The sequence below is a fragment of the Penicillium malachiteum genome, assembly GCF_028827825.1.
Source record: "Penicillium malachiteum strain IBT 17515 chromosome Unknown utg000005l:1.0-9002435.0:326005.0-9005861.0, whole genome shotgun sequence".
NCBI classification, from domain to species: Eukaryota; Fungi; Ascomycota; class Eurotiomycetes; order Eurotiales; family Aspergillaceae; genus Penicillium; species Penicillium malachiteum.
In genome coordinates, this window is record NW_026643099.1 from 1255858 (window position 1) to 1278624 (window position 22767).

Consider the following 22767-nt stretch of genomic DNA (forward strand, 5'->3'; position numbering starts at 1 on the left):
GGCCGACCTGAGTAGACAAAAAAGTGGTCGGCGCATGGGTAACACAGAAAAAAAGATCACAAAGTGAAGATTAGACAAACGAATATTAACGTGAAGGATAGAAGGAGAAAGATGTGAAAGAGCATCGATTGCAGCGAGGCGAAAGTCATCTAAGCCTTTGAGAAAGAAGGAGGCAGAGAAAGGATGAAGAGCCCAAAAAAGTGACAAGGAGACGGCCCATCCATAAGGACTCGGAGGGAATTATGCACAAACGAGAAGAAAGGGTGTAAAAGGAAACTTGATACACAAAAAGGGGGGAATCATTTTGCCTTGGCGCCTTTGCTGGCTACGGCAGGAGATTGAGAAGGAGGCTCAAGAACGTGGGTATGGTTGGGGGCGTTGACGATCTCGCCTGTTCCTTCTTGGTAACATGAGACGATGCCTCTTACCCATTCATCGGCCATAACCTCGTCTAGAGTTGCTCGCTCCTTCGGGTCAACCTTTAACATCCGGCCAATGATGTATCTACTTTCCCGCGGTAGGATGCGGAGAAGACGCCAGGGGCCCTTGATCACTTCCTGGCGCGGAGCAGGCTGTGGAGCTCCCGGTGGAAGAGGTGGGGCTTCTTTGCTGGTCGTGCGAGTGGTTTTGTCATTTGCAGTACCATTGTTGACGGCAGTAGCTGTGCTGGTCTGACTGGTTTGCTTCTGAGCTGGGAATTCGGATTGCTCCGCTACGTTGGGAGAAAGATTTCCGTTTTGCTCGCCTGCTGATGTCGGGGTTGACTTGGCAGGTAATTGGGGCTGACCGGATGGATTGGAAGTTGGGGGAAGTTGTTTTTGTTCATGGACGGAAGAAGGAAGATCGGGAGAGGACTTGGGCCGAGGATTACGACGGGGATCCGCATCGGGGACGGGAGTACCAGGTGTTGGGGCAGAGATAAACAGACGGTATGAATTGTCTGTGGTGCGTGGCTGCTTCCACGGGAATCGACGCAGGGTCATGCAACAGAAGATGATCGCCAGCGACCAAACATCTGTCGGACGAGGATCATACTTCTTCTCGTCGTATACTTCAGGAGCCAGGTAAGGATCCGAACCAACAATTCCTGAAGCTGAAACGATGTCGTTCTCGAACGGGTATCGGAAGACCACGGCACTTCCAAAATCGATGAGCTTCATGATTCCACGGTCATTAACCACAACATTGTCCAGCTTCAAGTCACGATGAGCCAGTCCCATTCCGTGTAAGTAAGCAACACCGCTGAGGATCTGCTTGAACGAACAGGAAATTTCCTCTTTGGTCATCTTGCCAGTCATGACGATTGCAAACAGATCGAATGGTGCGTACTCCATCACCTCGTACCAGTGAGAGCCTTCCTGAATGATATCGAGGGTCTCAATGATATTGCCGTGGTGAAGCGTTGAACCGATACAAAACTCCGCAGTGACCTTCTTCGAGTACTCCTTCAAGCTTTCCCAGCTATGACGCTCTCGAAACTGTTTCACGGCAAATGTGACTCCATCACTGCTGCGCTTCAACAGGCGAACCGAGCCACCAGCACCAGATCCCAGGACCTTGCCCATCTTACCATACTTTGATGCCAGCCCGTGATCATCCGCAAAGGGAACATTATCAGGTGCCATCTGGTAAGGAGTTGATTTTCCGGATCCGCGGCTTGATCTTTTCGAAGCCGACGTTGGAGAATCAGGTCGTTTGCTTCGGTGGCCCATCTTGAAGAACCGCTTTAGTTCTGACATCGAACCATGGTGACCATGACCGTGCTTAGAATCACTCTTGTCTTTACCGAAGACGCCGCGCTTTTCATTGTTGGACTTGGTGATATCGCTCGCGCTAGCTGATCGAGGAGTTCCTGGACGAAATGATCGCTTGGTGTCTCGACCGTTAAAAATAAATCGTGCATCCAGCTGACCCAGGTTCTTTGGGGGTGGGGGTCGCTTGCTGCGGGCGTATGGGTCATTGGGCTCGCCGACTGGGGTAATTGCGCCCGGTGGGGTATGGGAGTCTCGGGGTGTGGGAGGTGGACTCTCTTCTTGCGAATCGTTACCAATGAAGAATTGGGCACGATGCTTCGGAATGGTGACCTGAGGTGCAGGTTCTGAAGTCCCGCTTGGCCTGGCAGAGAGTCGGTCGGTGGAAGGCCGGGGTGAATGTGTCGTTGAGGTGAGATTTTTGTCCCCGGATGTGACCGGAGGCGATGTCTCAGGGGTGATGGACTGCACATTCCCTCTTGCAACTGCACCTAGCACGGATGCACTGTCGGTAGCTCTCCCATCTCGAGATTGAGTTACTGCGGGGGTCAGAGGAGGTGACTGAACGGCGGACACGGGGGGAGAAGCATGAGGGGAAGCGACGTAAGAGCTGGTGCCATCACGAGCACTTCGATCGCTCGATTCTCGAGAAGCAACCTAGATTCAGGGTGTCCACGTTAGTGAACCAAGTCACATTATATCCAACCACAAGAAGAAGCTCATGACCAAAGTAGAGAGGTATAATATGGTAGAAAATAGCCGTTCAAGTCCAGCTAGTTCGGTGAATCCTGCCGACCTCACGACCTGGGGATATAGAGGGTAGACCGAGAAATTGACAGAGAGGAAAGAAGCTCCCTTCCCTCTCTCTCTCTTGGTCCTTATAGAGAAGGAAACTTTCAGACGTACCCTTGATGACGGAAGTGACATTGGTTCGAAGGCGAAATTGCGTAGACGAGACTCCTGGAGCTGGGATCTCTGCAAGCTGATAGCCAAGGAGCGCAGATCATCCTCATGCGGGTCCAGGGAATGAGGGTCCGGCAATGACTTCTCCGATACAGGGGACAGCATCGTGGAGGGTTCGATCTCCTGGTTGACAGAGGAGAAACGAACTTGAGTAGGCTGGGCTCTGGATTTGGCGTCGGGGTCGGACTCCGCTTGGGGCGGCATCTTGGCGGGGTTCTGCATATTCGAGCCTATTGATACCGCATCAGGAATCTGGAAAATGGGAATTTCTGGCGGGTAAAAAAAAAAAACAAGACTGTGTACACGAAGAACTTGAAGATGAAAGCCAAGATACCAAGACATACCTGAATCCATATAGTCAGATGGGGTCGACCCCGTTACAGACGTCATACTCTTTTTTCAAGCTCGACTGGTGGGACGCATACCCCTCACGGGGGAAGGAATTTAAGATTGACGAGAAATTCCTATACCCAATCTTCCAGCTTTTTGATCTTCAAGTTCTTGAGGGGTGGAAGGTTGAAGGAGTGATTTTCCGAATCACGGTCGATTACGTGGGTGAGAGGCAAATCTTTTTCCTTGAACTTTGTGTCCGAGTGCGGATAAAACCCGTTAACTGTTAATCCACTTTGATTTCAGGGTAGAAAGAGAGAAGAAAAAATATAATAAAATAGTATTTGTAGGGTAAAAAAAAGAGGAAAAAAAATCAAGATCACATATGAAGAGGAAAAGAAGGAATAATGAAATTTCTAAGTAGAATAGGCTATTATAGTATAAATTGATATTTTTCTCATCACCGGAACATGACAAGTGGGGTGCAGGTACTATGCACTATGTATAAGTAGTATTTACTAGAGAGTACAGACATAAATAAGAACTATTATTCCATACTAATAGAGTCTTGGAGAGCACATAATATATGAATCCTACTAAGTAGAAAAACAATATAGTGAATCTCATTCCAGTCCAAGATCGAGCTCATCCCCGCATCTATGTAGTATGGATCGGAAGACCGCGGGAGGGGAAAAGTCCACTTTTTACTCGAACTTGACCTTTAAAACAAGGAGATGTCATTTGGAAGTACTCCGTATACATCTATTAATGCCCTGCCATTAATGTCCAGACCAGGTAATCCGTCCGTGCCGGATTCCCGGTCTTTCATGCACGAGATCTTTCCCCCGATGCTCTGGAATCTTACTTGTTCAGGGTTAGTTAAACACCCTGCAGCCATCAGTATGATTGGTCTCTATGACCCGCTAGTTCATTAAATACGGATACGATTTGATGAGATATCGATATCTCGATATCTCGATCTACTAGACACCTGGAACATTGAAACATCAACTCTCATTCCTGCCAAGCAGACATGGATTGATCTTCCATACCATAATTCTGAGTCGCCAAGCTCTAACATACTACTGAGCACATTTGATGTTTTACAGTACAACTGGCCCCAAACATCCAAGATGAAGGACACATTACTATGCAAGGTAACCTCGGGCAAAATTGGGATACTAATAACCAATCTCAAGCCCGCCCGCACGTTATTTAAAGTGAGAACTCAGGGTGACACGGCATGGATCTGCTCCAGGTACACAAGGGATAGAACAGCCTGAGGTTGCGGCTCGTTCTGCAACCTGGGGCTCATCTGACATGATTTGCAGTTCATCAGTATCAAACATATCACTCTGAAACAATCCATCATCTCCAAATAACAAATTAAAAAAAAAATAAGAAATACTCTTGGTATTGCGCACATCGCTCCTAGTATGCAGAGATGCTTCAGGTATAGTACAGTAGAGGGAATTCACCTCTTTTTCTTCCGTAGAACGCCAAATATAAACATAATATGATCAAAACAGAACCGGTGCAACAGTGATGACAAGATCCAGCTGGATGCAAGATGCACAGCGTCGAAGATGAATCAATCCACGGTGCCCCCGAGTAGGCCACCTGGGCACTGAAAGCAACCCGGCATATGATACAGGACCACAGTTAAAAACTCTCTATAGAGAATCTTAATTCAAGGGACGACCTGGATTCCAATAGACTTGGCCTGCGCCATGACACTCTTGCACAGACCCTGAAGACTCAATCCTGATAGTCGGGTCTCGGTATGCTTGATCTGGGCAATCTCGTAAACATGCTTGAGGGAGATCTGACCGCAAACTTCGTGACCAGGGTTCATGGCGCCACGAATACGGTTCTTTCGGGGCTCAACATTGGCAGCGTGAAGGAGCAAGTAGGTGGTAGTAGGAGTACGGAGATCGAAAGTGAAGGATCGGTCGGGACGGACAGTGACGCGGGCGGGAATTGGGACACCGGGGTTGATGTGAGCAGTACGGGCGTTGAACTCCTGATAATTGAAAAAAAAGATTAGCATTTGAATACTCTGAATATCGCATGGAGTCTGGAAATCTGGGGATGATGCTTACCTTGCAAAAGTCCATACTCTTCACACCCTTACTACCCAGTGCCGGACCAACTGGCGGACTGGGACTGGCCTGACCAGCGCCGACAATCAGCTTAACGAATTGATCCTTAGCCAGAATGTTCTTCGCCATGATGAATGATATTGTGATGTGTTTTTAAAGGGGTGATAAGTTATGAACAGTGTAGTCTGAATAGTCTGAATTAAACTGAAGACGGCAGATTTTCCCTCCGCCTTGGCACTGATTGGTTGAACCACCAAGCGAGTAAGCTGAGCAGCATTGAACGTCATCGTTAAGGGAGTTTTTATTAGTGAAAAAATTATGAAAAATTGGAAAAAATTAATATGTGTATGTAAATTCACACATTTCAAAGATATATGGAATTTACATCCTAAAAAAATATATTTTGGTCTGAATCTTAGGTTCTGTCTAGTTAAATCTTCCCCCTCGAGCTTGACTGGGATAGTTCCCATTCACATCCGAACTAAACTCTCGGGCCCCGCCGTCGATCTTCCCTCACCTCCCTTTCCCTTTACCTCTTTTTTCCTTTTTGGTTCTTTCGACCTATTTTCCCTACAGAACTCCGATCGATTTACTTGTTTGATTTCGATCTTTCAATATGAATTGGCTCAAGTCAACGTACGTCTTATTCTAAGTGGGGTGATTGCGGTCAAACTAATCTAGAAGCCCGCAGTCTCTCCGCGGCGGTGGGCACGCAGGAACCTATCTACGGCCCTGAGGCAATCCAGTCTGTTGCCCAGCAAACCTCCGAGACCCCCCTACACTGTCCTTACAAAGGATCACTTGCGATGGAAGGCCCACCAGTACACCAATGTCGAAACCCAGACCTTCTACGTTATGGCAGACAACGGTACCTTGGTCTTGGCCCAGGTGATCTACAGCAACATTGCGTGAGTATATCAAGCTTCCCCTCTATTTGGTTATCTATCAGGATTCGGAACCTGGTTTCGAACCGATAAATACCAGCAATCAAACAAAAAAAAAGAGAGCTGTGACTGACTGGACATCATGTGAACTATAGAGGTATCCATACCACCGCTGTCTTCAACACCAAGATCTTCGACCTGAGCGGAGAGGGCAAGCACATTTGGCACTCTGATGCCCTCTCGAACTTCATGTTCGACGAGCAGATGCTTTGCTTCGGCGCTGATAACATGACCATCACCCTCAACGAGGAGGGTGATGCATACCACATCAAGTCCACCGTCAACCAGGACAGCCTTGTTGACCTCAAGTTCACTCGCAAGGCTCCTGGCTTCGCTATCGGAAAGGATGGTACCTCTTACTTCGGAACTGACCCCAAGAACCCCTGGGGCTCCATGACCCACTCCTTCTGGCCCCGCTGCGCCGTCGAGGGATCCATCACCACTAAGGACAAGACCTACGACCTTGCCGGTCGCGGTGTGTTTATCCCCGCTCTGCAGGGCATGAAGCCTCACCACGCAGGTAAGAATAGAAATATCCTTCTCCTTATTTAATGAGACACCCCCTTACTAACACTCTATTTCCTTGTTAGCTGCTCGTTGGAACTTCCTCAACTTCCAGACTCCCACTTACTCTGCCATCATGATGGAGTACACCACTCCCCCCTCTTACGGTTCCACCAAGGTCAACGTCGGTGCTATCCTGAAGGATGATGAGATCGTCTATGCAGGTGTCAACAACACAGCTACCCACACTGGATCGACAAGTGACCCTGACAGCGATTGGCCCGAGCCTACCTCTATCAAGTGGGAGTGGGCCGGCCAGACCGCTGACGGCCAAGAGCTGTCAGCTGAGGTGGACGGACCCCTCGGTAAGAGATTGGACCGTATCGATGTCATGGGTGAGGTGCCTGGCTTCATCAAGGCCATTGCTGGCAGTGTGGCTGGTACCAGGCCGTACATCTACCAGGTAAATACATATTCCTCTCTCCCGGCTCTTCCCTATAATCATGTTGTGAACGTTTTCATTTCGTTGGCTCTCCTTCATCATTACTTGTGTGGTGACTTATCTTATTCTATAGTTCTCCCCAACGGATAAGCTGTCACTGAAGCTTAAGATCGGTGACACCGATATTACCGAGGAGGGCTTCATGTTCTCAGAGTCCACTTTCATCTCGTAGATTCGAGGAGATGTACAGCTGGCTTCCCAACCCACGTATATATGACATTCGGCTCCCATTAGTGGGACCTGATTTGGCGTTCGTTTGAGTCATTTTACATTATGTGATGGAGGTAACCAATATTCAGAGGCCTCTCGCGTATCAGATATTTTACAAGATTGTATACTGGATACTTAATGCTATTGCCCATATTTCAAATTCTTAATCACAGTCAAGTCTTTTAATCTATGAGTGCCAGTGGCCTTGATGTAGTAACGACAGGGTATTCTTTGTAGTGATGTACATGAGAAAACTAAACAACTTGAAGTTGAGTCTCTGAAAGAGAAGACTTGAGAAATAACATACAGGAAGTCTCCCATTCTAATAAAATGCAAAAAAAGAAACATGAAAGAATGGGTGAAAATACATGAATAAGAAAGGGGGGGGGGGGAAACTAATTGTCAACCATCAACTGCTCACCCTCATCCAGAAGGGTGGTAACACGCGACAGATCAGAGATCATCTTGCGTCCATGACCAACCAACAACAATTTCTCTGCATTAGCAGGAAGACCCAAGTAAGTGGGTGGCTCACGCTCAGGAAGTTTGTTCACCCAGGCGATGAAATCGCGAATACTGGTACCAGTAGGCAGAGTAAGGACCTCATCGTTCTCAACACCGGAAACGAGCTTGTAATCGTCTTCAAAGGCAGCCGGGGTCAAGAAGCTATCCACAAGGGTTTGCAATTGCTGGAAATCAGCAGCATCGTCAATCTTGCCACCATACATCTCGGCGATAAGAGTACGGATCATTTCCCAAGGGAGTTTCTGAGGGGCGACGTTAGAACGGCCCTGGGCGACAGTATCAACCCAGTGATCAATGATCCAGGCAGAGCACTCATACTATTTGATTATTTGTTAGTGTTTAATTCCAGTAGAGAATGGTATAATGGGAAGAGGGTGTACTCACGTCACTGTCGTTAAATTCCCAGAAACCCTTCCAGCCAAGACTAGGAGCATAGCGCAGTCTTTCTTGAACGACGGCATGGAAGAAGCAGAGCAATAAGTAGACACGAGCCTTTTCAACAGGAGCCTTGCTGGCACGAGTAGTCAATGAAGACAGAGAATCCTTCATGTTGGCGCGAACACCGGCAGGCTGCTCATACATAAGCACACGGGAGGCGCGGATGAGATTGACTGGAATCTTGGGGCTGGATTCCATAGAAAGGAAAAGTCGGAACTCCTTATGAGGCTTGAGGGAATCAAGTCTCTTCTCCAGACTCTGGAGCCACGAAGGCGCCAAGTGAACGTTCTTGACCAATACCCAGTTACCCGTGGCAGCAGCGTTGCTAATGGCCTTGTCCGCACTCTCGAGACCTTCATTCGAACCCATGGCAATGTTGGCGCAGGTGGCGTGAGTTCGCTCAACCAGTGCATCAACCTTGTAACTAGCATCAAAGCCAGGGCTGGAGCTGAGGGAAATAGGTGTGGTGGCTGTGACTTGATCAACCACGTCCTTGAGATCACTACCGCCCTCAAATAGCTCACGACCGAATACAGCCTCGACGAAACGCTCCGCTGTGGGAACAAATCGGTCCATGCGGCAAAGTTTGACAAGGAGCAGCGACCGGAGCAGCTGGTCGAGCTTGGAGGTATTCTCGTCCCAGATGACAGGAACAACGTTCTCTGCAAGTTCCTCATCAAAGAAGCGATCCCATTGATCTTGAGGAATGTTGGGTACATAGTCCTTGAACAATGACATGTTCAGCAGCTTGCTCATCACTTGTTCGCGAATGTCGGTTATGCTTGAAAGGTCCGCATCTTCGATGGACTCGTCCAGGATACGGTCGAGAATGGCCCTGTCCATAGGGAAAGGAGTAGCCTGGGCAAGCAGAATTGCCAGAGTGATTCGGTCCTTCTGAACAAGACCAAGCGATGTTCGTTGATAGGTGGTAATGAAGAGGTCTCGGATAATGATCTGGACACGAGCTGAGTGGTCCTTCTCTTGAGCAAGGCGCTTGTTCTGGTAGAGAACAGAGTTGAAGATGTCCACAAAGTATTGCAGGGAGAATTGATAGAAGTGGTTGATGTGGTGAAGCTGTTCGAGAACCGCGAAGACTGCACTGCAGGCACGAGCAATGATGCTGTACTGCTGGGTAATAGTGTCAACTTCAGACATGACCCCTTCGGTCTCCGACATCTTCACTGAAATGTCACCAGCCTCCTTCTTGAGAGTCTCCAGGGTTTCGATAACATTGTCATCGTCCAAAATGTTACCACGAGACTCGTTAAGAGCTTGCAAGAGACGTTTCTCAAGCGACCGGAGATGAACCTTGAACTCTCCTTGCATCTTGACCAGGTTGTTACGGCGTTCGTCCACATCGGGTCGCTCAAATTTGAGAACATCGTTCAGTGATTGAGTCTGCAAACTGCTCTGGGTGACCGTGAAGTTGACAAATGTGGTACGACTGCACACATCCGGTGGGAATGATGCAGAGGGATCCCGGGTTGACAGGAAAAGCTTGAAGGATGGCGAGAAATCGATCTCTTGTTTTCCAAGCTGAATGAGGACACGGCCTCCGGTCTTCTGGTACTCCTTGTTGAGAACGTGGTTGAGGATAGGGTCCAAGTGCTCTGCATCCTGAATGAGAATGGGGTTACCGAAACGGAGCGCACTCTCCAACTGCTTGACGAATGAGTCGTCCAAAAAGCTGGTGACTGTAAGCTTGCGGTCCTTGCTCTCTTTCTGCAGGAATTCCGTGACTCGACCAGATGGGTCGATAATCAGAGGGTATCTGTTGAATCGCTTCAGGATAATAGCATTCTCAGTGCAGAGATCATCCACAGGAAGCGAGTTATCTTGCCAATTGAGACGCTCATCAGCATTGGAAAGGTACTCTGTGATAGGGTTGTGTGGCTTGAAGTTGATGCCAGACTGAGCCAACTGATGCACCCATTCGTCCACCATCGCCTTACGGAACTGTTGATCATAGAGACCAGCATAGGCGAGGAAAGCGGCGGCAATGAGGACATCACCGACAAGGGTACTGATCTGGGTTTCGAAGGATTTGCTGCCTTCCTCCCAACGCTCACGCTCTGATGCCAAGCTATCGAGCAAACGTAAACTTCTGTCAACCTTGAACTGCACGCGGGACATTTCAGTCTTGATGGCCTGGGTTTCACTGATGAGAGCAGCGTATTCAGCCTTGTATGTCGCAATACTGCTTTCCAAGCTTTGAATCGTATCCTCGATAGTCTGTGCTTCCGCCTTGGTTTGCAAGGCTTGCTCTTCAAGTTGGTCGACCTCCTCACGCAAGGGACCAACGCGATCCAAGATTTCGGAGTAGTTGACCTGGGCCTCAACCCACTGGACAAGTGGACCACACGCCTTACTAGCACGGTTGACACGCTCGTAAGTGAAGTCTTCCTTTGACAAAAACTCATTCTGCATCTTGACACGGTGGTTTCGTGTCATCTGGCGTTCGTTGTCATAGTTGACAATGCTTGCAATGAAGTCATCTCGACGCACAAGACCTTGAATCGTCTTCCAGCTGTCCACCTTGTGGCCAAGGAGTGTGCAAACGGCTTCAAGTGCCAATCGAACACTGGCTGGGGGATTACCCATGGATCGAACCTCAGTAAGATGCTGACGTTTGATGTTGCTAACACTCTTCTGAGCCTCCAAAACAGCAGGCTCTGCTCTTGCCAGGTCGTGCAAGACAACCTCCCTCCGCTCAGCCACCACCTTCTCCTGCTTCTCTAATGCAGCTTGAACCTCCAATGAAACTGTCTTTCGCTGTTCTGCTTCTTGTTGGTCTGCAACCATGCGCTGTAATTTCTCATTGGCTTCAGTATCCTTCTTCTCCAACTGAGTCTTCTTCTGAGCGAGACTTGCACGTAGATCGCTGACTTTGTCTACTGTATCGCGAAGCTTCTCGAGACCAACGTTCAAGTGGCGCTGTTGTTCCTCCAAATCCTCTCGCTTTTCGTTGAACAGCTTGACATACTGTGCAACAAAGTCAAGGTAATGGCGAGGAGTAAGGAAGGTCGAACGGCCTTGTTGTTTCTGCAGGCGTTGGTTGATCCGAGTAAGAGAGTGATGAATGTACACCATGGAATTGACCACGGTATCTCTGTGTGAGGCTGGCAGAGATAGTTCACGATAGGCGACAGGAATGCTGTCAGGGGAAACAAAGTTTGGCTTATCGAGATCAACAGACTGAGTCAGTTCAGAACCGACCTGGAAGAGAGCCTGATCAGACCAGTCACCCATCCAGTTCAACACGCAACGGTTGAAAAGGGCAGGACTAGTGGCGGCCTTGGAAGAAAGACCTTCCTCGGGCGGGTTCATGGTGAACACAACGTGCAGGTTCTTGACAATTTGCTGTGTGAACCACTTGTAAAGCTCTTCCTGGGAGTCAAGAAGAAGGCCTTGGCGCTGAGCACCTTCTTTACAGGCGGTCATCAAGGATGAAAACTCATCACCTTCGAAAAGACCAGGGACCTCAGCGTTGGCAAGCAACGTGTTCATACGCTCCAAGAATCCGGAGTCCAGAACGTTAGCCTCGTCCATGATGAAACAGATCTTCTCTCCCTTGCAACCAGCACGGCGAAGTACACTCCTCAGGTCATCGTCGAAGTCCTCAGATGAGTACTTTCCGTGAACCTTGATTTGGAAGACCTTCAGACCATTCATCCAGGCGACGAAACGAGACAGGGTAGTCTTTCCACTTCCACTGACACCAATCAAGATAAGATGACCTTGAGGCTGGCGGAAGACTCGGTCAATACGCAGAGCATGCTCAAGAACGTCATTGAACAAGACCAAGGGAACATCAACTTCTTCCTCACAGAAGGTCTTGAGACGGGCCTTGACGAAATCACGGAGACGCTCTTGTTCGACGGGCACGTAATGCTTGGAGAGCCAGTTCGAGAAGAGAATGGGACCCTTCAATGCTTCTTGATCATCAATGGTAGGGAAATGCTCAAGGGCAATGCGGCGCACGGCATCTGCAGTCCAAGCCCTCTCCTCCTCATCCACCAGTCGATCTTGGAAGAGGCGTAGAGCCTCATGGGCCCAAATGCGGACAAGGCCTTCAACCGTCAATGTTTCAAGTGGCTTGATAGCCTCATAAACACCACGAACCCATCGAGTCAGCTCACGAGGAGAGTAGACGTAGTGAGGCTGAATTTGAGGTGTGAATCTTGACTGTGATTCGAGGTAAAACTGAACCATAGCTTTTGTAAGAGCCTCAGAGTATCCACGCAGCAAGGGAAGAATCTTGAGAACTGCTGAATTGAATGTACCATAAATCTGGTTAAGAGAGATCTCACCAGGGTAGTCGACCATGATAAGCGGTGCGTGGCGGAGGAAACGCTCTCCCATGGGAGTACGGCCAGCATCCGTCGGAGGATTACAAGCACCAACAAATTGAATGCGGTCCAGACTAACCCAAGTCTTGTCTGTAGTTCGCCAGAAACCATTCTGTTCCACAAGCTGACGCAAGAAGGAGATAGCCCGCTGGGTGCCGTAACGATCCGGAGCAGGCAAGTTAATCTCGTCGCAAAACACGACTAGCCAACGACCGATCTGGTTAGGCGACATAACAACGCCATTGAGTGTCTTCTTGTACTCGCAGTACTGCTCAAAGGTCTTGATCAACAGATCTGGGGTTGTTGCACTGGAGAAATTGAGGCCGACAACCTCCATGTTCGGCAATTTTCTAAGAGCAGCGAATAGAGTCATGGTTTTACCAGATCCAGGAGGACCACACAAGAGTAGGGGTTTGTGTTCAGCGAGCCATGAGTAAAGGACATCCTCATGTCGCACAGTGTCCACAGTAGGAATGATGACATCTGTTTGAGTGACCGAGTGTGTGTTGATATCGATCGAAGGCACTTGGGATTGCCAGGTTGACCACTCCGACTTGGGAAGGGTGACGTCGAAGTCAATAAGGGAGAAATCGCCGCCCGGCGGTAAGTCAATGGTTGACATTCCACTGACAAACATTCCAAAGGCTTTACGGTCTGTGAGGGGACAGTCACCAGTAAATGACCAGACAAGCGTAAGCAGAAGTTTCTTGGAAATGTACGACTCGATCTGTTCTGGATCCAGAGGGAAATCGACATGTTGCACATTGTACTCCAAAACATTGCGACAGGCCTTGTTCAGCAAGCTGAAGAGGGTGTTCAATGCCCGAATATCGGTAAACTCCATGATGTGGTTGTACTTCTTGGCTTCTCCGAGCGATTTGAGAACGAGCTCATCCATCTGCAGATGCTGCTTGAGAATAGCAGAGAGCGTGTCCTGTGTGTCCTGGGTTCTGGCGGTAGTGGTTCCAGCAGGAGCACTGTCATCATCCAGATCTTCGAAGGTCTTGGTCTTGAGGCCTTCAACGTAATTGGATATCATCATTGTGGGAGTGACAGTATCAGCATTGAACCATACCATACCACAACGACTGACAGTGGCTAGCGTGGCGTACTTCAGGCTCTCAACTTCGAACATAATACGAACATTTGCAGGAAGGTTAAGACGCTCTCCGTTGGGAAGAGTGAGTAGCTTGTTGTCATCAAGAACACTGTTCAAGTTCTCTACCCACTCAGGATCAACATCACCGTCAAAGACGATCCAGTGACGCTTGCTATCTTCACCACGCAGGTTGTCCACAATCTTTCTCAGAATACCAGTGAAAAGACCATCAGTCCATTCTCGGGTGGTACTGTCAAGATTACCGTAAAGAGCTTCCTTGGACATAACCTTGGAGTCAATGATGTGTGAAACACCTTCGACGCCTTCAATTCGTTGCATGGCCTGCAGCAGAATCTTCCAGGCAGCGGACTTTCCAGAACCAGACTTTCCAACCATCATAACACCATGGTGAATACTCTGGATTTGGTAGAGCTGAAGGGCCTTGGAGATCCACATCTCACTGTCAACGAAATGCTGCTCGTGGGCGATGTCTCGAATGGCTTGAGTGAGCTTCTCGAAGTTTGCAGGGACATATTCCACACCAGGGAAGTCTTCTAGTTGGATCTCCAGCATCCGATCGACATCCTCTTGCACGAGTTTGGGCGCAATGGTTTCACGCAAGCTCTGGACAATAATCTGGGGCTCAATAACGTCATCGGGGCCGAGATCACCGTCAGAGTTGGCAAGACGAGCACGCTTGAGTCCACCAGAGCTGACGAGTACACTCTTCAAGGCACGTAGACCAAAATCGTAATGGGCTTGCTTGGTCAACTTGGAAGCACAGTGGTCGAAGAAGGGCACAGTTTGTTTAGACAGTGGCTTGGCTTGCTTGAAACCTTGAGAGAACAACATAACTTCAGTGATGAGCTCCTTGTCGGGCTTGGACATCGCAACACTGCGAAAGAGCTTCTTCAAGTTGTCGGGCAAGTTCGAACGACCGGCATAACCAGGGTTCATAGTGATGAAGATACCGGTATTGGAGTTGACAGACAATCGTCGACCAACCAGTTCAATCTGGGACTTGGCATCTTCTTCGCCTTTGCGCAAGCCGATCTGAATGTTTTGAATTTGTTGAGAAACGGCAGAAAGAATTCGTTCTTCCAAACGGTTAAACTCGTCGAAACAACCCCAGGCACCAACCTGGCAGATACCAAGGAAGATACGGCCCATGGCTTGGAAGTCGAAGGTGTCGTCACAGCAGAAGACCAAAGTGAAACGACCGAGCTGTAGACCCAAAGCCTTGACTGACTCTGTTTTTCCAGTACCGGCGGGACCGTATGGAGAACCACCCAGTCTTTGGCAAAGAGCCTGAGTGAGAGTGAGGAAACATCTGTCTGTAAGGGGAGTACGGACAAGACGCTCGGGAACACCCAGGTACTCAAATCCATAATTGAGCTTCGCGTTTGCCATGTGAACATACAAGCGTTGCAGGAAATCACCGTCGGGCTGGTAAACATAACGCATCTGAAGCAGCCACAGATAATGTGTTGGTGTAGTTGCGTTAAACTTGATGAGCTTGGAGATAGTATCACGTTGGTGGACGAATTCGGTGATCATATGCTCACACTTCTTCCGCGTGATGGCATCGAGCTCGCCGAGGACAGTGGCAGCCAGAAGTTCAAGGATTCTGACTTGAGATTCATGCAAAGTGGCAAGAGTGCTGCCTCCTTCCTCCAATGACTTCTGAACGGCATTCGTCCACACAACCTGGCTAGCAAGGACAACAATCTGGGCTGGATAGTTTGCCAAGAAATCGCTGAAAGCAGTTCGGTCAACCTCGGTGGCATTGTAGAGAGCATCAAACTGTTCGACAGCCTCACCAAGAAGTTCCGCCAAAGTCAACTTCATGTTGTTCTCAAGTGCGGAGAGCCAGTCATTGATTCTAGGTGTCTTGACAAGGTTGACCTCACGCTTAAGGCGAACTTCTTCACCCTCCTTAGAAGTGAAACCAACAATGTTGTTATCATCGTCCATCAGAAGACCTGACAAACCAGCAAACATCTTCTTGAAATGCTTCGCAACGCGGAAAATGTCATTGCTGTTACCAATGATCTCCAGCAAGTCTTCATCTCCGACAAAGTAAAAGCGAGGGAAAGAGACACGCTCTCGCTCCAAGTATTCACCAAGAGCTTTCTGGATCTTGTTAAGTAGTTCAGCCAATCTTTCCAGAGACTTCTGAACACCATTGATTGCAAGTACATCCAGCACAAATGGAGACTTGTAAACTTTCTTCATCACAGCAAAGAATTCCGAGTTGATGTTCTGGAAACGGCTGGATTCAAGAGGCAGTAAATGCTTGATGTCAGCATTGCCAGTGAAGACACCTTCAAGGTATACCCATTGTCGTTGGACATCAATCCAGACATCAAAGAGGACATGTACACGATTCAGTTTGTCTTCCCAAGAGGTGGCTTCTTCTTCGAACTCTTTGTAGTATGGTGAATGTCTCATCGCTTGCAGAGAATTCAAATTTTCGCTACATTTGGCAAACAAGTCATCGAAGCCACGGATCAACCGACACTTATTCTGATAGTTGACAAGTTCCAAGGAATAGTTCTGCCACGTCTCACGGACTGACTTCAGGAACTCCTCCAATGCCATCTCACCTTGGGCCTGCGCGATGACGCTCCGGATAACGGTCTCACTTGTTGCAAGTTGCAGATCCCAAACATCTCCGAGGGTCAAGGAAACGAAAGAGAAGCGCTTTCCAGGCTTCAAGGATTTGTAGATCTTTTGCCAATGTCTCTCCTTGACTGCTTCCGACTTCATGTCAGAGAGCAACGAGTTGACCTTCAAGAGCTGACGAAGGACATTCTGGATATGCTCGAATGCAGCATACTGCCTCATGCGACTGGGCATTTCTTTGGTCATCTTGATCAAGCCATCGAGGGCCTGACGCAGCTTTCTGGGCTGAACACTCGTCCAAAGTCCATCACGGAGATCGTTCAAACTCTTCCAAATTGTAGACAATGCTGCCCACACAGACATGAAGTCCTGGACCTCTTCAAGGATGGCAGGAAGAGAAGATTCGGAGCTTGCAGGGAGATCCAGTGCTTCCTTTGCTTTGGAAACCATCTCAAATTCAGATTGAACAGACTCGAGACGCGACTGGAAAGAGCTGAGGGTGCGAGAAGCCTCCTCGGGAGGAATTGTGCCGGAGACTGGCTTTTCGTCATTCCACTGTGTGATAACTTCAGCAATTTTATCGCTGATGACACGATCCTCGGCGGTGATCTTGGCACGAAGACCCTCAGTCTGATCATGAACAATTTTGCTCTTCCTAGAGAGCAGCTCATTCAGGGAAGCCCATTCGTCATCAACGTTCTGCACGTGAAGCCAGTCACTCGGGAATTGATAGCGCTGACGAGAGAGAGTAGTTTGACCTTGACGGAACATGTCAACCTCTGGTTCCCAAACACGAGTCTTACGTTTGCATTGTTGCACAATAGTGATAAAGGAGACAGCATGAGCTGTGGAAGAAGCTTCCAAAGTCTGCCCTTCAAGATCCCGACGAGCTGCCGCGATTTCTGAGTGAACTTCTCGCATACGACCGCCAAGCTTAGCACCGAATTTCTGCAAAATCTCGTGTTGCCACTGGTCATATTTGGCGTTGACTTTCGTCTGCACTTGCTCGTAGTCAATTCGAATGTTACCAAAAGCTCGACTGACTTCAGAGGTATCGAAGGTAGCGCGGCTCTTTCTGATTTCCTGAAGAAGCTGAAGCCATTGGGATAGATCGTCTCCGAGGATGTCATAAACTTGATCCGACTGCAAATCCCAAAGAGATTGGAATTGCAGCCACTTGTCGACATATTCAGATACATCCTTGAGTCTGGACTCAACCACGCTGTAGACTTGATTGAGCTCGGCGGTACAATGTTGTGGGAGGTCGGCAAAGCAGGCCTCGGACTGACGAACGCTCTGCACATCAATGGAAATTTGGTAGCGAGTGGCCTTGATCTTCTCGAGGTTGCAAATCACGCCAAGCCACGAGTCGAAGTGCGAGAACCAGCTAGCACGGGCAAATTGCAAAGGCGGATCCAAGTGAAGAACTTGATTCTTCATCGAAATCTCGTGGAATAACTCTGAGAATTGGATGCTATAGGCAGTGGCCTCCATCTCACCATTCGTCTGAGAAGAAGGCTGTTCACTACGAGATTGCTGGAAAGTGCTGATCCACTCGCGGACTGCTCGAAGAAGTCGTTCGCGGAGGATGGCTTCGATCTTGCCATTGAGCTCCGAAACCCAATAGCCAAGGTTCACATAGTTCTCAAGGTTGAGCTTATCCACTGCAGTTTGGATGATATCAAGACGCTGTTTGAAGGCTGCAGCATTGTAAGGACAAGTCTTCAATTCGTGGATTGCTTTTTGAATGTTCTCGTTGATGGATGAGAGAACGGCAGTCTTGCTCTGAAGCACGGAGGCCGACCCAGCGAACTCCCGCACAAATTGAACATGTTTGCTTTCAGTACCTCGAGGCTTGGAAGGATCAATGGATCCGTTCGCCAAGGAAGATTGCTTAACATGAAGTTCATAAGAATGAACAAATGATTCCCATCGCAGTGGAATTCCCTTGTTAACCATGGCTTGCGAGTCATTCACGTAACCGTTGAGAAGGATAGAAACATCAGGCATTGCGGCGATGCTACGATTCGTCTGGAGAAGCGTTCGCACACTTTCCATCAAACTGATTGCATACGGATAAACACGCTTCGCTTCTTTGGAGATGTTGCTGACCGCATGAGGAACTTGAAAGTTCAACCAGATGAGGTTACGGACCTCCTTGAACAGCGCGATGATCTGAGCATCGAAGTTGACGGTGAGTTCAAAGGTGTTGCCAGCGGCACGGTTGCGTACAATGTTGAACAGACGACCAGAAATAGTGATATGCCGTCTTTGCACATCATAAAGCCATGACTCAAACACGGGCCGAGTATCTAGCTTTTTTCGGAAGAGATTGCTCTCAGCCTGCAGCTTTTCACCCTCGGCATGTAGATGCCAATCTTCTCCGAGAACATTCTCGACCTTTCGCATGTAGCCATCGAGTTGGCGTTCGATCTGCCGAGCCCAAATGATGGCTCCAGAGACGGGGGGCAGATCTCGTAGCTGAGCCATTGCGTGGGCCTCTGAATGGCCGTACTGCTGTTTGAACCGTTCATGGAGGGCAGAAATGTCCCGCTTGACGTTATCAATGAGTTGTGTTTGGTATTCACCGATGGCGCCACGAATCTTAGGTCGAACCAAAAGCGCATTGAATTTCGAGAAAACGCGGAACATCTCATTTGCATTCTTGGCTGTAGCGAGACGGTCGCGCAGGCGAGCGATGATGGAGTTTTCAACACGAGATGTGCGCTCACTGTAGCTAATCTCGGCATTCTCCCAGTTTCGAGCTCCATCTTGGGATACGTCCAGTACATCGATATTGCGGAGAGCGGCATAGGCATGTGTAACCTCTTCAACAGCATCAACATCGCCAATTTCCTCGACAATCACAGCCCCGTCGGCATCAACAGCTCCAGTTTCTGTGGTAGAAGTCTTCGATCCAAGAACGTTGATAATAGTCTTTTGAAGCTGCTCGTGGTTGACACGGAAAGTATCGATGTACTTCAACCTCTCGCGAACATTGTCAATTCTGGCATTGATCTTGATCGGAATGAATTTCTCATTTCGTCGTCTAGTTGACTCTCGGGCTACATTGGTAAATTCCTTCAGGTTCTCATCCCAAGTACGCCAGATTGCTTGAGTGACCTTCATCAATGATCGGAATTCGCGATAATCCAGGTGCAAAATCTCACGACCATTGATAAGCTCATGAATCATCTTGTCCAGATCCCCAGATATGGCCTCAACCAAAGAAAGCGCTCGCTTGATCGGGTATGGGCAAATCTTCAGCTTCTTATTCAGATGGTTGAAGATGAGTCCCAGAGACTCCTGGACCTTTTGCAGAGACGTCGCAGAGAGCAGCTCATCCAAGGGGAAATCTCGCATCAATTGATTGTATTTCTGTACCAGATCGGTGGCATCTTTCAGTCCAGTATCGGCCTGGAAACTGAGAGTCGGTTGGTATCGCTTAGCATGGCGGAGAATTTCCATTGTCAACTTCACACCATCGCTTTGCAGTTGGGCCTCGATTCCTTCAAGCGCAGATTCCATTGATAACCAAAAATTGACTTCTGGGGATGCCGAATCTCCTTCCGGGTCTCGCGACATCTTGGTGATTGTTTGAATTGATCTGATCCACCCATTCACAGTGTTCTGAATGCTGTTTGTAAATGCACTGTTATCCAATACAGTTGAGGGAATCAGCTCCACAGTTGCCTTGATGCCCTTTGTTTCAGCCTCTCTTAATGCAGCCTGGACTACCTCGTGAAGAGGCAGATTCAAAGCCGGAATCTCCACATTTTGTTGAAGATGCATCAAAGCCAACCCCAGCTCAGCAAACTTCTTTTTTGTCCCCGGGATTCCGTTTTTCGCCTCGGTGTCTGTCCGCGGCTTCGTGCTTGAGAGAGTTTCCTGGTTGCGGGTGTTGGCCTCAAAGTAGGGAGTGAGACCATGATGAAGCATAAGATGAATGACTTGGAAAGGCGACAGAGAATTTCCCTGCTGTGATTGGGCATCATTGAGGGAAGCAAGACCAGGAAGGTTCATCACTTGTATTTGTGTAGCGATTGGAATAGTAGGATCAATAGGGGCAGGGCGTTTGATGAAGGCAACGGAGGAGACGGTAGTGGAAGCGGAGGAGATCTCAGAGGACAATGTATAAACATATTGAATCGAAGATTCTATTGTCAAGGTTTGTTAATATTTGAGTATCAAACATCCATAAGCAAAGCATGTAAACTAACCCGAATCTTCAATCTCGCCATTAGTCTCTTCTGCAGCCACGATATCTTTCTGTACATAGAGCGCAACTTGCGACTCCGAGGCAAATCGCGTACATCGCTGTACAGTGTCGTTGTACCTATCCGATGAGAGCAAGCTCCCTGCGCTTTCCAGCTCGGTTTTCAGAGCCCCCAGTGTCACCTGGAGCACATCGGTCAAGTACTGGACCACAACGCCCGAATCTACCACGGTTGCCACATCTGGCGTGGAGACGCCATTTGGCGCTCCTGGCGCAGCAACTTCCATAGTGTTTTCCAACTTTAGAGCGACAGATTTGGAGGGATCATTGGAGATTGAAAGTGGAGGAGCGCGATCGGTGTGGGATGATTAAATGTTGACAGAAACCGCGGATCGCGTGGAGTTGCGGGAAAGAACGGCGGATGATGCAAACACGTATTGACGTATTAACGAGAAAGAGATGACAAGAAATGCGAAAGCTCTAGATTAATTAATACGAAGAAATGACAAAAAAAAAGTGTAGTTTTTTAGAGAATCTGGAGATAACAGATACGCGGTGTTTGTTCGTACACTTCAGGGGATGCGGGTCTAATCCAAATTGGGTTAGGCGTGTCACGCCCAACCATGTGACAACCTTGGTTCCTGATCCGTTCCATACTTCTCTTTCATCTGATCATATCTGATCATTTTTAGGATCAAATCTTGTTCTAGAATTGATATTCAAGATCTGCGTAGATGTTTTTCATATATACTGGCTTTTTGCGATCAAACCCCTAAGTTTCAAACTTTGAATAGAGCATTACTAGTACCGGGACCTGTAGTGATTATTTATCACGGTGACTCACTTACTAGTAAGTTGATGTCCAAACTGGAACTTACATACTACTACCTACCTATGTAGTATTACTAGTAGTATTCAAGGTTAATGTTCAACTTGAACATTTGAATGTGAGTTCTACCAATGTATATTAGTAAAACATTGAATCTTCCAAGGTTTAAATGTTATCACAGATATCTATATATGTACCTAGGTACTACTAGTACTACTAGTACTATCAATTCCGTTGCTTAAAACTTGAATGAAATAATTTGAATAAATTCAAATATATTCAACTTAAACGTTTGAACCTTGGAAGTTGAATCCTCCCAAAGTAGTACCATGTAGTACTGCTATTGATCAATGCGACATCTTCAGTGGGGCACTTCAAGTTGAGTAGAGCAGCTAGTATGCACAACATTGAACTCGGGCACGAGATATTCAACTTGAAGTTCAAATCTTGGTACATACATAGTTTTTGCCCAGGTCCACGGGTGGGTTCAAAAATTTGAATGCTCTCAGGCTACTACTAGTAGTAGGCCAATACAAATATCACTGCCAGTGGCAACTCTAACTTATTTGAGGTCCCATTGCACTTTTCTCTTCCAAGGTTCCCAAGCTCTAGCTTATCAAGGGCTAGTCAACTGTGCAATTACTGAGCCAGGTAGACATATGTAAAGTTATTTCCAGGGCTCCAAGGAAGTTTCCAAGGCTCACGATAGTAGTGGTATAGCCAAGCGCGTCATGATTGTCTAATTTCTATTTCAATTTTGGCCTTAAGGTCGAGTCCTTCGGATAAAAAGAAATTCGAGATCTTTCAAGGTTCCAGGGCCCATTCCAAGGTTCCATCCATAGATCTGAATCGGGAAATCATATCAATCATATGACACAACTCACTACGCATCATGAGAATTGCAGCTTTCAGATACAAGTTGAATTGATGTAGCACCAAGACGGGATGATAACAAATTCTAGTACACTGCTAGGTAGTAATTTGGTCTGGACTCGGAGTCAATTCAATACAATGGTGGTGAACATCTTCTACTCACTTCTTTTGACTCGTGTTTGAGACTCGGACGAAGCACAAGCGAGCTCATATTTGCTTCACCTATCTTTGTAGCATTTAATTCTATCGATACCTATGTATGATGATCCTAATTGATAATTTCTACATATAATTCAACTACTTATGGTAGCCGGATAGACACAGCAACCGACGCTATCGCCAAGCCTTTCTGATAGACAACGTATGACAACACAATAGTCCGATATGAAACAAAATAGGGGAAAAGCAAGGATCTAAGCTGTTCAAGACATTCCGCAAAGTAAGCCAATGAATACAAGAAAACAGAAATCTTAGTATGGCAGAATCCGAAGATCACGCTTGAAACTT

At 47.9% G+C, this 22767-nt stretch overlaps 4 protein-coding genes across 4 annotated transcripts; 1 reads left to right on the forward strand and 3 right to left on the reverse strand.

Moving 5' to 3' along the window:
- Positions 1-299: 299 nt before the first annotated feature.
- Positions 300-3104, reverse strand: N7483_010507 (uncharacterized protein; the record flags this gene model as incomplete). Its single annotated transcript, XM_057093934.1, has 3 exons — positions 300-2408; positions 2658-2983; positions 3059-3104. 3 exons carry the CDS (start codon positions 3102-3104, stop codon positions 300-302), a joined length of 2481 nt encoding a protein of 826 aa, XP_056939905.1.
- A 1630-nt stretch (positions 3105-4734) lies between these two features.
- N7483_010508 (mitochondrial 54S ribosomal protein uL11m) lies at positions 4735-5275 on the reverse strand (the record flags this gene model as incomplete). Its single annotated transcript, XM_057093935.1, has 2 exons — positions 4735-5067; positions 5147-5275. 2 exons carry the CDS (start codon positions 5273-5275, stop codon positions 4735-4737), a joined length of 462 nt encoding a protein of 153 aa, XP_056939906.1.
- Positions 5276-5762: 487 nt separating this feature from the next.
- Positions 5763-7268, forward strand: N7483_010509 (survival factor 1 family protein; the record flags this gene model as incomplete). Its single annotated transcript, XM_057093936.1, has 5 exons — positions 5763-5782; positions 5893-6054; positions 6186-6610; positions 6681-7057; positions 7170-7268. 5 exons carry the CDS (start codon positions 5763-5765, stop codon positions 7266-7268), a joined length of 1083 nt encoding a protein of 360 aa, XP_056939907.1.
- Positions 7269-7701: 433 nt separating this feature from the next.
- Positions 7702-20845, reverse strand: N7483_010510 (uncharacterized protein; the record flags this gene model as incomplete). The annotated part of the gene is made up of 3 exons (XM_057093937.1): positions 7702-8148; positions 8216-20499; positions 20563-20845. 3 exons carry the CDS (start codon positions 20843-20845, stop codon positions 7702-7704), a joined length of 13014 nt encoding a protein of 4337 aa, XP_056939908.1.
- Positions 20846-22767: the final 1922 nt, after the last annotated feature.